This window comes from Neomonachus schauinslandi, chromosome 5 (genome assembly GCF_002201575.2).
Source record: "Neomonachus schauinslandi chromosome 5, ASM220157v2, whole genome shotgun sequence".
NCBI classification, from domain to species: Eukaryota; Metazoa; Chordata; class Mammalia; order Carnivora; family Phocidae; genus Neomonachus; species Neomonachus schauinslandi.
The window spans coordinates 257,531-272,644 of record NC_058407.1 but is presented as its reverse complement, the minus strand read 5'-3'; the positions used below and the strand labels follow the sequence as shown (position 1 = coordinate 272,644).

At 43.8% G+C, this 15,114-nt stretch overlaps 1 protein-coding gene across 1 annotated transcript in view; it reads left to right on the top strand.

Annotated features, from left to right (window-relative positions):
- The first annotated feature begins 11,534 nt into the window (after positions 1 to 11,534).
- Positions 11,535 to 15,114, top strand: part of SHANK3 (SH3 and multiple ankyrin repeat domains 3) — a 52,101-nt gene continuing 48,521 nt past the window's right edge. The window contains exon 1 of the mRNA XM_044915749.1: positions 11,535 to 11,541. Coding sequence (XP_044771684.1) covers positions 11,535 to 11,541 — 7 coding nt within the window. The remainder of the gene's footprint in view (positions 11,542 to 15,114) is intronic.

The following is a 15,114-nucleotide window of genomic DNA, read 5'->3' as shown; positions in this document are numbered from 1 at the left end:
TGAAAGGCTCTGGGGAGGCTGGCTGCTGTAGGGCAGAGATGAAACAAAATGAGGAGAAAATGGGGTGGCAGAGTGTGGTCATCATGATGGTTGAACAGAATGGTGTGGACTCAGAGACCATTGGCTCATTGGCCATGGAGTCACCCTCCAGGTCACAGAGGGGATTGCCAGTGGAGGCTTGGGCGGTGGTGTAAAGACCGTGGGTCTCAGGAACTGGCCTGGACTTGACTCACAATGCAGGAAAGTCACTCCAGCTCCTCTTCCAATTCCTGGACATGAGTCATTCACAGACCCCGAGCCCTCTGCCAGAGGGAAAGCCCTGGCAGAAACACCCAAGGCCATGCTAAGTCTTCCCTATGGCCTCCCTTGAAGGGAGGTGTGGCCTTTTGCCAAGATTGCTATGCACTGGGTGGGTGGGTGGGGGGGTGCACTTGAAGCTTTCAGAGATTGTTGGGTACTGGTTCTGAGCTAAAGCCATTTCCCAGACATTCTGGTGTCCCTATAGTTCACTGATCAGCAGGGGGCTTTGGAAATCAGGTGAGATATGCATTCTGGGCCACAGTCCATCTCACAGTGGACACAGCAGATATGTGAATCTATCTTGTATTAATTTCCCCAGTTGTCAAGATATATTGAGCAGCCAATGCAACACTACTTGCTGGTCCAGGCAATGACTTCCAAGGCAGAAAGCCCAGTGGAGGCCTCTAGGGTTCTCCTCTTACATCACTTGAGGAAACATCAGCTACTTTGATAGCTAAACCCCAAAACCTCAGGGACTTAATACAACAGATGTTTATTTCTTGTCCAGTTTGCAACATTGGCAGGGAATGGCAGGGGAGGGGGGGTGCTCTCTGCTCCATACAGTCATTTAGGAACCAGGACAAAGGAAGTGCCATTTTCAACATGTGGATTTAAAGTCATCCTAGATACCTACATCCAGCAAGCAGAAGGGTGAAGAGAAAGCATGCAGGCTTGAGTAGGAGGCATTTATGGGTTAGGCCTAGAGTGGCACATATCATTTCTACTCAGATCAGTTCCAGAACTCTGTGACATGGCCCTACCTAGATACAAAAGGGGTTGAGAGGTGTGGCCTATTGGGGCCAGCAGTGGGGCACCAGCTTTCCAACACCTCAGTTTGTCAACTGTGGCAAAAAGAGTAAATCCCTAGAGGACCAGTTCTATGTGTTGCTGGGGGAGAGTACATTTCTAGAAGCTCAGACTAGATGCTTCTCTTCTAGTCCTTCCAATGACTTTGTAGGCACTAATCCTGGTGTATTAAATCCCTTTCTGCTGAAATTAGCTGTACATGAGTCTGTAATCTATATCCAAATTCTAGCTTTTGCAGTCAGTGAGATGAGAGGTTGGGGAACTGGGAGGCAAGTGTCTGAGGGATCACTTGGAGGGACACAGGTGATGTCAGAACTTGGGGTGAGTAAGCAACCTGTCTTCAAGACACCAAAGTCCTGGGATGCCTGGGTGGCTCAGTCAGTTAAGCATCTGACTCTTTTTTTTTTTTTTTTAAAGATTTTATTTATTTATTTGACAGAGAGACACACAGTGAGAGAGGGAACACAAGCAAGGGGGAGTTTGAGAGGGAGAAGAAGACTTCCTGCAGGGCAGGGAGCCTGATGTGGGGCTCAATCCCTGGACCCTGGGATCATGACCTGAGCCGAAGGCAGACGCTTAATGACTGAGCCACCCAGGCGCCCCAAGCATCTGACTCTTGATCTCAGCTCAGGTCTTGTTCTCAGGGTCATGAGTTCAAGTCCTGAGTTGGGCTCCATGCCCAGTGTGGAGCCTACTTAAAAAAAAAAAAAAAAGATGCCAAAGTCCTAAGTGAATGAGAGGACATAGGTGACCAGGTGGGACCCATTTGTACAGTGCCATATTCCTAGTGCCTCATATTTTGGTGTGTGTTTGTGTGTGTAGGGGTCTATAATAAACATTTTAAAATGTTGAATATCCTTCTGTTATTTATGTATTCATTTAATATCTGTCCAGCAAACAATCATTAAACACTTATATGTGCTGACTGCTGTGGTTGAATAAGGAAAGCATTTCTAGGGCACCTGGCTCAGTCAGTAGAGCATGCACCTCTTGATCTCAGGGTTTGAGTTCAAGCCCCACATTGGGTGTAGAGATTACTTTAAAAAAATTAGAAAAAAAAAGAAGACATTTCCAACAACATAATCTACTGCAAAACACTTGGAAATGTTCACTAAAATATAATAAGCATTCTTTTAAATGTATATGCTGAGCTTGAAAGAAAGCAAGGGATATCCCCAGAGACACTAAATGAAATAGAAACTAAAAGCAAGAGGGTAAGAAAGTATGATATCGGGGACATTCTCAGGACTTTTAAAGACCCATAACTTCAGTGATAGACTAGAAAGACTAGAAAAAAAATTGCTTTTCAAAAAAGAGAAATAAAAGATTTCATAATGATAATTATAATGCAAATAAAACCTCTCCTCAGAATTCATAAGCATAGACTTACCTTCAAATGGGTGTGGGTTTTAACTATATACTACCTGAGTGGTTTGGAATTGAGTTGAAGTGGTTGTAGGTTGGCAGCATTGGGGCACCTAGCAAGAGCAAATGCAAATCATCTCTGGAGGAGTACAGTCTCAACTCAGTCTCTCCAGGTTCTCACAGATTGGATTACCCAAACATGAGATCACAATCTAAAATCACAAACCATATAAGTATGCTAAAAATGTTCACAGAGGTAAAAGATGCAATTGAAAACCTGAACAAGAGATGAGAAATGGTCAGAAAGGATCAGGAAAAAAAAAAAAGGAAAAAGAAAAGAATCTGATAGGTTTGAAAATGAACAAAGTATAACTTTATTTTTTAAAAGATTTATGTATTTATTTGAGAGAGAGGGAGAGACAGAGAGGGAGAGAGAGAATCTCAAGCAGACTCCCCACTAAGTGTGGATCCCTGCACGGGGCTGGATCCCAGGACCCTAAGATCATGACCTGAGCCAAAATCAAGAGTTGGACATTTCACTGATTGAGCCACCCAGGTGCCCCCAAAATATAACTTTAGAAAACAAAAATATAATTGAAATTTCAGTAGGCAGACTAAACAGCAAACTAGACACAGCTGAGAATTATTGAACTAGAGGATGGGCCTACAGGGGCATCTGGGTGGCTCAGTCAGGTAAGTGTCTGCCTTCTGCTCAAGTCATGATCTCAGGGTCCTGGGATCAAGCCCTGCATTGGGCTCCCTGCTCAGCGGGGAGCCTGCCTCTCCCTCCCCCTCTACCCCTCCCCCTCCTGTTCTCGGGCTCCCTCTCTCTCAAAGAAATAAAACCTTAAAAAAAAAGAAAAAAAAAGATGGGCCTACAGAAATTACCCAGAATACAAAATAGAGTGGGAGATGAGAATATTTTAGAATTAGAGGGTCTAACATATTTAAAAATTTTTAAATCTTTAAAAAAATTTCACATCTTACAATTTCATTAAATATATTCACAATGTTGTGGAACCATTATCATTATCCATTTCCAGAACTTTTTCATCATACAAAACGGAAACTCTGTACCCATTAAATAATAGCTACCTATTCTCTCCTCTCCCAGCCCCTCTATTCTGCTTTCTGTTCCTGTGAATTTGCTTATTCGAAATACCTCATACAAGTAGATCTTATGTTTGTCCTTTTGTGAATGGCTTATTTCACTTCACATAATATTTTCAAGGTTCATCCATGAGATCTAACATATTTTTATAGAGGATACTGAGGAGATATAAAATTTAAAAAGATAATAGCAGAGAAGTTCCAGATTTGATGAAAGACATAAGCCCTAAGACTCTGGAATCTTAACAAATCCCAAACAGGACAACTAAAACTAAAACAAGACCTACACATAAATTGAAATTGAATCATATTAAAGACAACAGGCTCTTAAAAGCATCCAGAAAGAACAAATTACCTACAGAAAGAATAACAACTTAAAACAGGATTTATTTCAATGTCAGCAGTAGAACCCAGATGACAATAGAATAGTAAGTTAAAAATGTGGAGTGTAAATAACTTTAATCTCGAGTTGTATACACAGGGTGACAGATTGCTACCTGCGTATTCTAATATCCATCATGCTTTCTTCCTTATTAGAAGAGCCCTGATTTTGTTGGGAGGTATTAATATGTTCACCTAAGAAAGAACTTCGTTTCCTAAGCTCACTTGCAGCCAGACCCATTCTGGCCAATGAGATAAAGCAGAGTTATTGAGTAAGCTTTCAAAAAAGTTCCTTAAGGAGGTCAGACATCTGTTCATGATGAAAAACTCTCTGAAGATGATAACTAGAAGAGGACCTTCTAAATCTAGTAAAGCCCATCTACAAAAAACCTTCAGATAATATCATACTTAACGGTGAAATATCAAACATTTTCCTCCCATGACGGAGAGCAAAGCCAGGCTGCTTGCTCTTACCACTTCTATATGACACTGTATTGGTGGTCCTAGCCATTGCAATAAGGCAAGAAAAATAAATAAAAGGCAGAAAATTCAAAAGGAGAAAGTATTTTGTTATTTATTGATGACCTGATTATGTAGAAAATCCTAAGGAACCTATAAAAAATGCTACTAGAACTAAATGAGTTTAACAAGTTTACAGGCTACCAAGTTTATATACAAAAATCAGTTGTATTTGTATATACTAGCAACAAACAATTATAAAATGAACTTAGAAACAAAACAAATGAACAAAGAAAAATAGAGACCAACAAAAAAATAGTACTAACTATAGAGAACAAACTGATGGTTACCAGAAGGGAGGGGTGGGCGTAGGGGGATGGGTGAAATAGGTGAAGGGGACTAAGAGTACACTTATCACAATGAGCACTGAGTAATGTATAGAATTGTTGAATCACTATATTGTACACATGAAATTAATATAACACTATATGTGAAAAATAATTAAAAAAGCTCTAAAAATAAAAAATGAAATGAAATTTTCATTTGCAATAATGTGAAATAACAAAATTCTTAGGAATAAATTTAACAAAAATGTGTAAGAATTCTACACTGAAAACTACTAAGCCTTGCTGAGATAAATTAAGGAAGACCAAAATAAATGAGGGGATTTACCATGATCACACATTGGATGATCCAATATTAAGAATCCATTCCTTCTAGATATATTAATAGATGTAATTCAGTACCAATAAAATTCCCATCAGGTTAAAAAAAAATTTTGTAGAAACTGACAAGCTGATTCTAAAATTTATATGGACATGAAAATGACCTAGAATAGCCCACAAAATTACAAAAGAACAAAGTTGTAGGGCTTATACTACTTGATTTCAAGACTTTATAGAAATTAAGAAATCTGGTATTAGTGAAAGTATAAATGTAGATTGAAAGAAAAGAATAGAAAATCAGGAATAGACTTGCATATATGTGATCAGCTGGTTTTCAACAAAGGTGGAAAGGCAATTCAGTGGAAAAGTAAAGTCTTTTAAAAAATGGTGAAAATGGTGTTGGGAGGACTCTAAAGCAGTAAGATCCACAGAGACAGGACGGAATAGTGGGTCCAGGATCTGGGCAGAGAAGGACGGAGAGTTACTGCGTAATGGGCACAGTTTCTGTGTGGGATAATGAAAAAGTTCTGGAGACAAATGGACGGTAGAGATGGTTGCACAATAATGAAAATGTACTTAATGCCATTTAACTATACACTTAAAATGGTTAAAATGGTATATTTTATGTTATATATATTTTACCATAATAAAAAATATTTTGAAATAATTTGAAAAGTAGCCCCAAACAAATGGACATCCCAAAATGGAAAACACAAATATCAACCTTTTTTGACACCACAAATAAAAACTAACTTGAAATTAATCATAGACCTAAATGTTACAACTAAAACTTCTAGATGAAAATGTAGAGGAAAATTTTTGTGATTTTGTGGTAGGCAGAGATTTCTTAGGACATAACAAATATGCCAAAAAAAGAAAAAATGTGAATTGATTCTATAATAATTAAAGTCTTTTATTCTTTGAAAGAGAATGCCTTTGAAAAGGCAAGCAACAAAATTAGAGAACTTTAGACAAAAAACTTGTGTCCAGAGTATATAGAGATACTAAATTTCAGTAAGTCAACTACTTAGTTTTTAAAAAATGGGCAATAGACTCCAACAGACATGTCACAAAAGAAAGCATGTGAATGGTCTATAAGCATGCCAAAGGAGGCTCAGTATCATCAGGGAAATGCAGATTTAAACAGACAAGAAGATACTGCTACACATCCATTAAAATGGTCAGAATTAAAAAAAAAAACAAAAAACAGTCAATGCCAAGTGTTGGCAAGGATGTGGAGGAAATGGAAAAAGTTGGAATTTAAAATGATAGTACCATTTTGTAAAACTCCTTGCTAATTTCTTAAAAAGTTAGCATATATCTACCATAAGACATAGCCATTCTCTCTCTAAGTATTTACCCAAGAGAAACAAAAGCAAAAGTCCACACAAAAACTTACATACAAATGTTCGTAGCAGTTTTATTCATAATTGTCCCAAATTGGAAACAACCCAAATATGTATTTTAACAGATGAACTGATAGGCAAAATGTGGTATTTTCTTTTTTCTTTACTAACTTTATTTATTTTGAGAGAGAGATAGAGAGAGCACACATGCGGGAGAGGGGCAGAGGGCGAGGGAGACAGAATCCAAAGCAGGCTCCACCCTCAGCCTGATGTGGGGCTCAATCTCATGACCTTGAAATCATGACCTGAGCTGAGATCAAGAGTTGGGTGTTCAACCGACTGAGCCACCCAGGTGCCCCCAAATGTGGTATTTTCATAAAACGGAATCTTACACAGAACAAAAAGAATGAAGGGTGAAGCTCATCCCTAGAAGGGCTTCCCTTCAGGATGGAGGGCAGGGATGAGTAGGTGGAAGGGTACTCTGGCAGAAAGTAGGCCAGGGCTGCCCTGTCACTGAGAAAGTTGAGAAGGGGGGCGGCTAGGAATCACTGTTTTTTGTTTTTTGTTTTTCTAAAGCTAAGCCCTCTCTGCAGTGACAGTCCACTTCTCTGGCCCAGAGGTCTCTCCTGCCCCCTCCACTATACATAGGGAGCAGTTCAGTGCCCTACCGCTAGACTCAGTGAACCCCACCCCACTCCAGCAGGGTCCCACTGTGCCGAGACAGTTTTCTTCCCCAGCAGCCTTCTTGTCCTTGCGTCTGTGTAGTCAATGATTCAGCTTTTGTTGGCTTTTCCATCTTCTGATCCCGTCTGTATTATGTCTTCTAGAGATCCCTGTAAACTGCTATTCCATTCGCAATCTATGTGCCTGTCTTCCAATACAGGGATGGATTTATTATTTAAAAATATACATCATTCTTTTTAACACTACAGTATTGTACACTTAAAAATGGTTAAGATGGTAACTTTGATGTTATGTATTATTTATCATAATAATAAAAAACCCACATAGTTCTTGAATTGTCAGTGACCTTTGCAGGGGAGAGGTAAACATGTGGGTAAAACTCACAGTCTTGAAAGAAAAGGTAATTGGAATCCTAAATGTGAAATTAATTAGGCAGATATTTCTGACTTTTAATTTCATTGTTAAAATAATATTTAAAATCTAATGCTTTTTCTAAGAATATACAACAAAGATCAGTCACCCCTTCACATCACTCCAAGTTTTGCCACTATGTATGAAGAATGCTCATTAGAAGGCACTCGGGTTGAGATGACAGAAACCAAATCTGAATTAGCTTTATGATGTTAATAAAAATTAGAGTGTTTATTGTGTACCAGGCCTATGGTAAGCATTTCATATCCACTTCTCTCATCTAGCCTGCACAATGGCCCAGAAGGCCAGGAGCCAACCTGTGAGCTCTGAAGGCAAGTGCTTGCCTTATGCCCAGTGACTGAAACAGGACCTGGCATGTGGCCAGAATAAATGGGGGAATGATACAATACCTACCATCATCTCCAACTTATCAGAGTGCCGAATGGTGCTCTGGAGACACAGGAAAGACCTAGGGAAGCTAGGTAGATTTTCCAGGCCACGTGGGTATTTGGAGGCTGAGCTGGGATTTTAATCCAGGCACCTGCTCCAAGGACAGCCCTTCAACCTGTCCATTACGTGGACTCTCAACCTAGAAGGGAAATTTATTGGCTCTTGAAACCAAATTCAAGAAAAACTGACGTGCTTTCAGATTTCAGGGAGTGTTTAGGGACTTACCCCTTCAGAACCTTCCTTGTCCCCCATATCTGTACTTACCTCAGTGTTGCTCTCTTCTCAAGGCTGGAATCTTGGTCACCAGTAGCTACTGAGTTCACATCTCTTATGTAACCCAAGAGTGGAGAAACAGTTACAAGAAGTAAAATCCCAGGGTAAGGGGCACCTGGGTGGCTCAGTCAGTGAAGTGTCTGCGTTTGGCTCAGGTCATGGTCCTGGGGTCCTGAGATCAAGCCCCATGTCTGGCCCCCTTCTCCCTCTCCCTGCTTGTGTCCTCTCTCTCAAATAAATAAATAAAATCTTCAACAACAACAACAAAAATCCCGGAGCAGGATTGTCACTTGCCCTGCTTGGGTCACATGCCCACTGCCATGGTTCAAGTCCCGGATTCTCTACTGTCTAGCCATGCATGACTTTGGACACATTAAGTTACTTACTCTTGATGGCTTTTGTTTCCTCATCTGTGTCATGAGAACAGTAACAGTAGTTTGCCCAGTGAACGACATGCAGTGCTCAAACACCTTAGTAAGTAATTTATTTTCATAATTCTTATTGCATATTTTTTTTATTTAAGCAATTTTCATAAAGCTTTGTGGTGGTCTCTGTAGAAAAGTCTCCCTGTGAGGTTGTAATCCTTGCCTGCCCCCATCAGTTTTGGAGTTTGAGTTATATTATTCTTTGTAGTCTCCAGGACCACCAAACCAAGAAATTAACATAAAAGTAGTCCTGGGATAGTGGTACTCCTATGAAGGGACACATTTGGCTGCTTAGGACCCCCACATAAATATAGGCCCAACTGAGTTCATAACTTCAAATCACAAAATTCTCACAGAAATAACCTGCCACGAGTGAAAATTGGTAGGCACCACAGAAAGCAAGATTAGACCACCAAAAAAGTCATATAATAGAATTATTGACTAGAAATTTAAAAATAAATATTTTTTAAATGATTAAAGACAAGTTTTAAAATTGCATTAAGTAAAAAAAAGACAAAAGCCAATATAAAGAAAGAGTGAGCAGATTTGATAATGTACCAAATTGAGCTTCTAGAAATAAAATCTATGGTTGTTGAAATTGAAAACTCCATAAAAAACAATATGGGGAGAATTAATAGCAGATTAAACACAGACAAAGAGAATATTAATGAGGTGGAAGTCAGAATTGGGAAATTACCCAGAATAGAGCACACACAGAGAAAAAAAATACTGGGAGGAAAATAATTGTCAATTTAGAAGTCTACATTGCTAAATTATCACTCAGGAAAGAGAGCAAAATAAGACATTTCAGAGACTGAAAGAATTTTTCACTACCTAACGTTCATTAAAAATATCTCAAGTATGTGCTTTTGGGAAGAAAAGACTTCAACCTCGAAGGAAAAGTGAGTGAAGAAACAGGCTACCATGTGGCCAAATCTAAACCAGCACCCACTGCTCAACAGCGTAACAATGAGAATGATCACCTGGGAGGCAAAATGACAGGGACAAGGGAATGAGAGGAGTGATTACAGTGAAAGTATCTAAGTTCTTATTATTACATAGACGGGAGGTAGAGATAGTAATTGACTTTAGAATTTGTTAATTATGCAGGTTGAAAATTTAAGTGTATTTATGAAAGTGATAGAGAATGCATAACTTCCAAGCCAGTGGGAGTTGAGGGAAAGGGGAATAAAGAGCACTTGATCCATCCAATGAGGACAGGAAGGGAGGAAAAAGAAGCACAGAGAAAAAAGACAGACAACACAAAATAAGATAGTAAAAATCTATCAAAACCTATCATCAATCACAATAAACATACCATTAAAGGCCGAAAACTGTAAGATTGATTTAAAAAAAAAATCTAGTTACACAGACTATATATCAGAAGCATACCTAAGATATAAGGAAAAGGATGGAAAAAGATATATGAGGTCAATACTCACAAAAAAGGGCTGTGGTAGATTAATTACTAGAAAAAGCAAAATTAAGGCAGAAAGCATTATTAGGGATAAAGAGTGGTACTGTATAATAACAAAAGGAATAATTATCAGGAAGGTATAATAATCCTAAACCTCTTAGCACTTAAAAACCAAGTCTCAAAAATATAAAATTAAATCTGGCAAATTTCATGGAGAGATTGCTAAAACCAACATCATAGTAGTGGGATTTTAACCGATTTCTTTTGGTAATTTATAATCAAGTAGACGCAAAATTAGAAAACGCATGGAATATTTGAGTAATACAGTTAACAAGCTTGATATAAGGGAGATTATATATCTATATCTACATCTCCTTGCATCCAACAATTCCTATTGAAGAGATAGGAAACTTTTATAGAAATAGCCAATACAGCCATGTACATGGCTACAAAGAAAGTCTTCACACAATCCCAAAAGATCAGTATTGTGCAGAGCACCTTCTCTGACCATAATGCAATAAAATAAATCAATAACTAAAGGTTAGTCCTCTCTCTCAAAAAAAAACCTAGTATACATTTGAAAATGTAAATAAGCATACTTTCAGCAATTCCCAAGCCAAAAAAATTGGTATTAGAAAATCAGAACAATGTGAAATTAAAAATACTACTTATCAAGACTTAAGGGACATTAAAGTGCCACTTGGAAATGTATAACCTTAAAACCTTACTCTCAGAAAAGAGAAAGACTAAAAATTGAATTAAATATCCAACTCAAGAAATTAGAAAAAGAATTATAACACAATAAAAAAGTAGAGATAAACAGAACAGAATAAAACAAAATAGAAAATACAGATGATTAGCAAAATAAAAAGCTGATTCTTTTTTTTTTTTAAATATTTTATTTATTTATTTGACAGAGAGAGAGAGAGACAGTGAGAGAGGGAACACAAGCAGGGGGAGTGGGAGAGGGAGAAGTGGGCTTCCCGCTGAGCAGGGAGCCCGATGCGGGGCTCCATCCCAGGACCCTGGGATCATGACCTGAGCCGAAGGGCAGACGCTTGACAACTGAGCCACCCAGGTACCCCCAAAAAGCTGATTCTTTAGAAATAATTCGTATTCCCAGAAAAGTAAAACTTAACATACCAGACTCAGGATGAAATGGAACCTAAAGATATTGATAGACATTAAATAAGTAGAGGGAATAAAAAATTTAGCCAAAAAAAATACACCAGACTCAGACAGTTATACAGTCAACTCGACATCCAAGAATTCCTGCCTCACACAAACTGCTCTGGAGTTTGGGAGAGGGTCTGATCCGCAGAGAAAGTTGGGTGTGAAGAGCTTGTAGGTTGAAGCTTTGATTTATCGACTTGGCAAAATGCGGAGCATCTACTGTGTACCAGGCACCACTCCTGGGCCATGGACACATCAGTGAACCACAATGAACAGTAAGTAAGTGAATTAGAGTGTGTTAGAATAGGTGCTGCGGAAGAAAGAGAAATAGATCAGAGTAAGAGGGGTGGAGGAGCATGGGAAGAAAAGTGTAGACAGGAGAGAAGAAGGGCAGTCAGTGGAGGGCTGAGAACAGAATGCCCCACGAAGTTGTCATGGAAACCAAGGGGGAGTGGGGGAGCTGGGAGAAGCTGCTGAGGGAGGGCAGAGTTGGGATTTGGGTGAGGAAGTGGGCCCCAGGAGTGTGAAAGGAGGGACGGGCAATAAAAGGAGGTGAAAGGAGGCAAAAAACTTTGCCAGGAGAGGAGCCCACCACAAGGGCCAGGAGGGTATGGACCACAGATGCTGGAAGGGGCTTAAGAATGTGAAGGTGCAGGGCATTACATCAAGGGCATCAGATGACTGAGGTTTGGGAGGCCAAGGAGGGAGAGGGTACAGGGTGGGGTGGGGCAAGGGCCTTTGTGTGGCCTGTGGGCCTGGGGGCAGCTGCATGGTTGTGGGCAGGGGGCTATCTGGGGATGTGCCAGGCACTGTTCTAGGTGCTTTGCCCACATGAATTCCCCCAAGGCCCTATGAGGCCTGTTTGCATCTGAATATGTGTGGTGGGAGAATGTGGAAAAGAAGCAGGGAGGGTGAGAAACATCTTTCTGGAATCTTGGCCTGGATGGAAGGAGTGGGAAGCAAAGGGCCATGGGTCTGGTGACTGGACAGAGATAGGAGTGCAGAGGGGGCTGGGCTGGGACAGGGAGGTGGGCAGTGGCAGGCAAAGGGTGGCTCTTCCTGAGAGGTGGAGTTTGCTGGGCAAGGGGCTGCTCAGGAGTTATAGAGGACGTGGTGAGGGGCCTGGTTCTTTTATTCTCAACAAAATAAAGGGCAAAGACACCCACTATCCTTTGGCTTCATCCTCTGTAAACCCACCATGCTGCGGGGATGCAAGGACGTAATGTGGGTAAAGTGCTTCTGGGTTCTGTTATTTTTGCTGTTTGCTGGGGTGGTGGTAGAGCTGGGGGAATGTGCAGGCTTGGAATTCATTCATTATGTGCCCATCCTATGTGCCAGGCAGTTTGTGGAACCAGTATAGAACTGAGCAAGGGCTCTGGTATCTCCCTGGGCAGTGCTAGGCCCAGCTGAGCCTGGAGACCAAAAATCTGTTGGTTGCCGATCAGCAAAATATGAGATTTTCTCCCAAAAGATTTTATGGCAGCAGTGCAGGACTAGAGTGGGACTCACCCAGGGCAGTAGGTTGGTAGAGGGAGGCCTGGGAGGCTGAAGGGGCTCCCTTGAGGTCCAGGCTGGGTGGGCAGGTTGGCAGGGCTAGTGCAGAGGTCTGGGCTGCTCGGACTGGTGGTGAGGAAAGATGCAGCCTCCTCTTGGCCTCCTTCCTTCATCCACCCCGAACCAAGGACTCTAGCAAGCATGTTCCTGGCCTAGCAGCCAGCCACAGTGGGATGAAAGGCTGGCAGCTGGGAGTAAAGGCAGGTGGGGGTTGTGGTGGGAGGGATGGGGAGGGCAGGGTAGGCAGGAATTGTGGGCCTGGTGACTTGGTGGGGGATGGGGGCAGGAAGATAGTGGAGACAGGAGAGGGGGCTGGGAAGCACTCGTTTCCTCTCTCCGGGGCTGGGCCACAGGAAATCCAACCCTTGTGCTTCCCAAGGTGCTTCCTGCCGATAAAGTGGCCTTCTGACAGGCCCCTTCCTGCTCCCCCCTTTCCCCAGCCCTCCCATCCTGCCCCAGTCCCCAGGGGACCCTCAGCTCCCCCACTCTGGCCAGGCCAGTGGCCTTGGGAAGAGTCTGGACAAGGGGGTGGGAGGTCTGGGCATCCTGGGGCCACACTTCCGGGCAGGGAGGGTCCGCCCAGGCTTGAAGAGAAAGCAGGACCAGACCCACAGACAGCGCTGGAGATTCGGCTCTGTGGGGTCAGTGGAGTCCTGGGAGGCAGAGATTTTTTCCTAAAGGGGTAGTGGATGGAAGAGGAGAGAGCCAGGGCTCCCTCAGGGGTTAGGGCTGGTCCTTGGGAAGAGGGCCTTGCTCTGGGGTGATCAGAGAAGGTTCTGGGGGCAGAGGAGTGGGTATTGGGGGGAGGGGGGCTTTGTGGTGGGCAGGTAGTGGTCAAGGTGGCTCTGTGGGGAGGGATCTGTTCTTGGAGGGGGTGCCAAGTACCGTACCTGTGGGGTTAGGGTGTTTCCAGGTTGTCATGGGGAGGAGTAGGGAGGTTTTCTGTGTGTAGGGGGTTCATTCAAGTTTATTGCTGGGAGCCTCAGGGGATCCAGGGCTGTTCTTGGAAAAGGCTGGGTGAGGCTGGGGGGTGGGGGAGGGCAGGGACTCTTTTCTACCGGGGACCAGAGGGTGTGCCCATGCTCGGTTGTTCTGTGAACAGTATCAAGTGCGTCCAGTGAGAGAGCGAGCAGCTCCGCTGTGGGGGTCAGGGCCTTTCTTTGGGGGCACAGTCAAGGCATGTCGGGGAGTTCTGTGGGAGTCAGGAGCTGTTTCTCCGGAGATCAGGGATATTCCGACATTTAGGGCTGCTCTTTGCTCTCAGGGGTCTTGGGGGCACAGGTTTTGCAGCATTGGGGTAGTTCTGTGAGGGTTATCAGTGTTGGGGGGTGGCACGCTCCAATGGGGCGGTGGTGCTTGAGCTAGTTTCTTTACTGCGCTCCCCTCTTCTCCGCCCACTCATCACCCCCTCCCGCGTTGCCACGACAACGTGTAAAACTAAAATTCACTTCCCCGTTGCAGGTGGAGAGTAGTAGCGCCCCCTCCCCTAAGCCTGTCCTCATAGGTCGCGCCCCCATCCTGTCGTCGCTAAGGTGACGGGAAGGGGGCGACAGGCGTTGGTCTAGGCAGACCAGGGGGCCTGGAGAGTGGGGAGGAGAAGAGGCGGCCTTGGGAGTCCAGAGCGAACTCGCCAAACTCGGCTGGGGATGCGGGAAGCCGCGCTGAACACTATTCAGGGTGGTCGTAAGGGTTAAGTCGGAGGGTTAATTGGCTCTTGCTGTGTGTGGGAGAGCCCCAGCCCCTCCCTGGCCCCGATGTCTCCTCCGTCTCACACCCAGGACCGGGGCAGGGTTGGTCACTGTCATCTCCCCCGGGCCTTGAGTGGGGCAGGGAGGTCGGTCGAATGGGGGAGAAGCTGCCACCCCCGGAAATTAATTCTCCTGTTTTTCTCTCCCCTTCCTGCCCTCTCTGGTCCTTGTACCCAACGCGGACCCCACCCCAGCTTCACGACCCCCCGCTCGCGGAATCTTCCTCGGTGGTCCGCGGATGCTCGCACGCAGCCGAAGGGCGGCGCGGCCCTCGCGGCTCAGCCACTCCCCCCACGCCAAGGCCTAGGACTCCCCACACCCCCCGCACAGCCCCCAGGGCCCCCGCCCTGTGGGGCGGCCCAGGCCCTCCGCACGAACCCTTCCACCTCACCCCGGGACCCGTACAGTCCCCTCGCCCCCGGCCCCCGGCTGGCCCTGAGCCCTCCCGGCCCCCGCCTCCGGCGCAGCCCCCTTGCCACCCCCGCTTCCCTCCCGGCTCAGGCCCCCTCCCCCCGCCGCCCCCGCCCCCGGGGAAGGCAGGCGCCG